General features: G+C 41.3%; 1 protein-coding gene across 1 annotated transcript in view; it reads left to right on the forward strand.

Annotated features, from left to right (window-relative positions):
* Positions 1 to 4,038, forward strand: part of CDR2 (cerebellar degeneration related protein 2) — an 8,312-nt gene extending 4,274 nt beyond the window's left edge. Inside the window, exons 2-4 of the mRNA XM_009649542.2 lie at positions 490 to 638; positions 904 to 1,068; positions 2,253 to 4,038. Coding sequence (XP_009647837.2) covers positions 490 to 638; positions 904 to 1,068; positions 2,253 to 3,120 — 1,182 coding nt within the window. The 3' untranslated portion in view covers positions 3,121 to 4,038. The remainder of the gene's footprint in view (positions 1 to 489; positions 639 to 903; positions 1,069 to 2,252) is intronic.
* Positions 4,039 to 4,668: the final 630 nt, after the last annotated feature.

Raw genomic sequence — 4,668 nt, forward strand, 5'->3', positions numbered from 1 at the left:
GGTGCCACCCAATGTTTCTGTTTTAAGAAAATTTAAGAAAATTGTTGGGTCAACACTTGTTAGAAAAAATTTTTTTGGAGCCCACTTGCAACTTTCAGAAGGTCTTGGGGGATAGTTAAGGGCTATGTTGAAGTCTGGATTCATAGCTGCAATAGTGATGACTGCAGCACAAACAAACCCAATCCAGAAGGCTTGTGTACTGGCAAAAGCCATGCTGCAGCAAGGAGATGAACACAGCTTGCACAACCAAACCCAGCTCCTCTGAATAAAAGGCTGGCTGATCAGCTGGGGCTGACCTCCATGACAAAGGCAAGCTGCCTAACTCAGGTACGGATAGCACCTTTTCAACTGAACGCTTACCAAGCAACCACTGGAACCTACGTTTCTGAAACTTAGTAGTTTCTCTACAAATGTGAATAAAAATGCAGAAATAGTAGTCCTCTCTTTGTGTTTCAGGTATAAATTACTAACAACAATACTGTCTTGCAGTACCTAACAAAGCAGGTCGAGCTCTTGCGTCAGATGAACGATCAGCATGCAAAAGTGTATGAACAGCTGGATGTGACGGCAAGAGAACTTGAAGACACAAATCAAAAACTAGTTGCAGAGAGTAGAGCTTCACAACAAAAGATATTAAGGTAATAACTCATGCTAGATCCCCTTCCCCCTACCCCAGTTGATGATATGGGAAAGAGCGGTCTGAGTGTATTTGTGTAGTTGCTGGGTGGCTGTCTCTGTCTAGTGTTCCACAATACCGTTAAATTGAAAGGACAATTCTATATAAAGGTCTTCTGGGGCCAAAGAGCAGCCTTCAGAGAAGAAACTACAGTAAGAGGGATGGGAAATTTCCATGTCCTTGACTTAAACAATCAAATGTTTTAACAGTAATCCTTCACCTTTTAGCTTGACAGAGACTATTGAAAACCTGCAAACACACATAGATGACCTGCAACGACAAGTAGAGGAATTGAAAAAGTCTGGACGAGGCCGGATGAGCCATGAGAGATCTGACCAGCCAAGATCAATGCATAGTTTCTCATGTTTGAAGGAGCTGTATGACCTTCGCCAGTAAGCCTTTTTACCTTGCATAGCAAAGAAAATACTGGAATTATTTTAAGCAAAGCTTTAAAAGCTAGGACACAAGCACAGATATCAAACAAGCTAGCAGGAAAACATTTGATGTTTACAACTAGCAAAATATCTGCACAGCCCTGCACTCTGGTGTTGCCACTGCTTCTGGCCTACTTCTAGACTGCACTAGCTTTTGCGTGAGAGGAGCTGCAGGTTCTATTTTCTGTCTTCAGAGGTTGTCTCCCAGTCTGAAACCATATCAAATCGTAGCCTAGAAAGCTCACAGCGATTTGCACCCCACTTTTTTCAGTCAGATAAAAGCACACAGAGATAATCTGAAAAACAAACATCTTAAATGCAGAATGTTTTCTGTAACCTACCTTTCCCTTGGATGTCTGTTGAGATCTTTTCAAGGAAGGCAGGATTCCTGCAATAGCTTTCCTGAAGTTAAAATGATGCTTAAGCTGGTAAAATGGTGCCTGGAGCTCTGGGCTGCTTTTTTAATTTGGAGCCGTTTTACCCAGCTAAACTGCATGAGTATGCCCATCAGGACAATCACTTGGGGTAAAAGCTCAGATTAGATTCAGTCCTAGAAGGTAACTTCATAAGTGAAGCACCTCCATGGGCAGGCAGAACAGGCTTCTGTGTGTGGGCTTTAGCACTATGTGGATGTAGGACTGTAGCATAAATCAGTACATCCAAAAAGAAGTTAATTCTTGACAATTCAAAAGATAAGTGGATTCCTTCAAACTGCCAAAGGCTTATGGAAATACGAGGCTACGGAATTGCTTGTCAATTTTGAGGCTTGTTTCCACAATCAATGGTGACAAAAGTTACAAGAGTGGAGTGCTGCAGAAAAGGTGTCAGAAAGTATTGCATGATATATGGAGGCAATGTTTATTTAAACTTCAGTTGTAGATCTAGTTATTCAATAAGCTCATCTGTAACTTGAAACTGTTAATGAGCTGCCATTCTGCTTAAGCTAGGAGGCTTGATTTGATGGCATCTAAGTATTTACAAACTCTGTTCTAATTATTAAATGGACTGATAGTAAAATGACTGCTATGTATACTTAAGTACACAGTTTAAATCTGTCATTAGTTACCCAGGACAGGAAAACTTTAGGAGGTGTGGTCAGCTGTACTTCCTACATTTGACAATACTTATTTTTGTTTCTGCAGGTATTTTGTTTATGATCATGTGTTTGCAGAAAAGATTACTTCGATGGATAGTCAGCTAAGTCCTCTTGAAGAAGAAAATGAGAACCTTAAAAAGGCAGTTACAGTTCTGCAAGCCCAACTTAACCTAGAGAAAGAGAAGAGGGTAACAATGGAAGAGGAATATAATCTCATGGTAAAAGAAAACTGTGACCTTGAACAGAGGCTTGTTGATACAGACTTATATCGGGCTCGGGCAGAGGAGTTGGAAGTGGAAGTAGCTGAAATGCGACAAATACTTCAGTCTGAAAATACATTCCATAACGCAGAGAAATTGGTGCCAGAATCCTTTTTCATTTCATTCAAGGAATCTTTAGAGAAGGAGCTTGGTCAGAGCCCTGCAGACGATGGACTGCTGACCGTATCAGAGCTTGAGAAGGCGGCACTGAAACGGAGCAGCAGCGAAACTTTCCTAAGCAGCGCTGTGGGGGGAGACATTCTAAGGGGCCATGAAGAAACATGTATTAGGAGAGCTGAAGCTGTGAAGCAGCGAGGAATCTCTGTACTTAATGAAGTTGATGCTCAGTATAATGCTCTGAAAGTGAAGTATGAGGAACTTTTGAAGAAGTGTCAAATGGATGAAGATTCTTTGAAACACAAGGCTGTACAAACACTGAAGCAGTATTCCAAAGACCTAAATGTGGGGAATACCCAGTATGATCTTTCAGCTAGCAATCAAGAATGTACAAATGTGGAGCTAAGTGACTCTCCCACAAATGTTCTTCCTGAATATAAAGCGCTCTTCAAGGAAATTTTTAGCTGTATCAGAAAAACAAAAGAAGAAATAGATGAACACAGAGCGAAGTACAAGTCCCTCTCCTCTCAGCCGTAACATTGGACATGCTGGTGACCTGTTTTCTGCTAGTGACTAATCTGTTAGTCAAGAAGGGGAAAAACTTCATACAAACATCAGAAGACCCCCTCATACTGATGCGTTTCTTGAGCACTCAAAATGAATGTTTTGAATGGGGTTGTAGACCTGTAGTTAACAAGCTAGTTAGTTAACAGCTAGTCTCCCTGTACTTATGTAGCAATGGATTTAATGTTGTTTAGCACTGTCATGCAAACTAGTGGCTGTAAAGCAAACAAACATCATGGCTTAATACTACACTCCTACTTCATACTACACTTAATCTCTGACCAGACCAGTAACTGACACTAGTTTCCTTAGTCCACTTCAAAAATAAAGAGTTAAGAAATCTGTACTGTATTTCTCACGAGGAACCAGACTAAAGCTTTCCTTCGGTTCACATGTGACAATCCAGCCTTGTAACTATGTCTGGGTAGAAAATTAAGAAAAAACAAAGCCCCTGACCAGTATCGTGGGCAGCCTCTCCTTGATTCTTGATAAGGATGTCAGCAGTCTATAGCTGGACTTGCTTTGGCAGGGGGCCGGAGAGCTGGCACAGCCACCTGAGTGGTGCTTGGGTTAAGCTCACACCACATTTTCATGTGCACTAAGCTCTCCCATAGATCAGTATAAATGTCTTCCTACCAAGAAAGGCTTTGATGTAAAGTTTGTGTGGCTTTTTAGGTATGGTTTCTTCTGTAGGGCACTTTGTCTTAAGGCAAGATACTGTGAATTGATGATGTACGTTATTTGGGACCTACTGTTCTTTGGTGGAATGTCTGCAAAGTACATTTATGTGTATTTGGTAAGATAGAAAGTTGCAATTTAGCTATTTAACTGTAGTAGTAGCATTGACATAGTGGAATAGCTTTTAATCTTACATACCGTGAGCCCCAAGTGCTTGAAGGAGAGGGGCCAGGGAGAACCTGATCAGCTGCTGTGGCCCTCTTCTGTGGTGCCAGGTGGGTGGGAAGATGGACACCGTGCTGCCAGGACATATCCTACTGAAAACAGGGGACCACACTCGCATTCTTCCTCTCCTTCTCCACTCCCTAGTAATAAATTGTATGTACTCAAATTCTGAAAAACAAAGAACATGGAGAAGTATGTTCTTTAAAACTGCTTCAAAGTGTGAAGAAAACAAAGGCTAAGAAGGGGAAAGGTACAGAGAAAGGTGACTCCCTTTTCCTTATAAAGGGTCTCGTAGCTTAATTTGGTCGGCTGTTTTGGGAATTGACTTATTGCCTGCCTGCCTTGCTTGCTGCCATGCACCAAACAGTTGACACAGAACGCTGACAATTTCTCAGCTTTAGTCAGCTGCTGCTGTTGCAGTTCTGTCCGCCTGATGTACCCTGTTAAGCTTGTGGATAGCTGTCCTTCGGTTGCAGTATTAAGACTTCATCTTGTGGGAGTTTCTCTAAAACATGTATTGCATTCTGAAAATTATTTAAAAATGGGAATCTGAATCTTGTGAGTTATTTTTCTAAGCAAATAAATAATCCAGTCAAGCTGTATGTGTTAACTAGTAAT

This window comes from Egretta garzetta, unplaced genomic scaffold, assembly GCF_000687185.1.
Source record: "Egretta garzetta isolate BGI_Z169 unplaced genomic scaffold, ASM68718v1 scaffold292, whole genome shotgun sequence".
Lineage (NCBI taxonomy): Eukaryota > Metazoa > Chordata > Aves > Pelecaniformes > Ardeidae > Egretta > Egretta garzetta.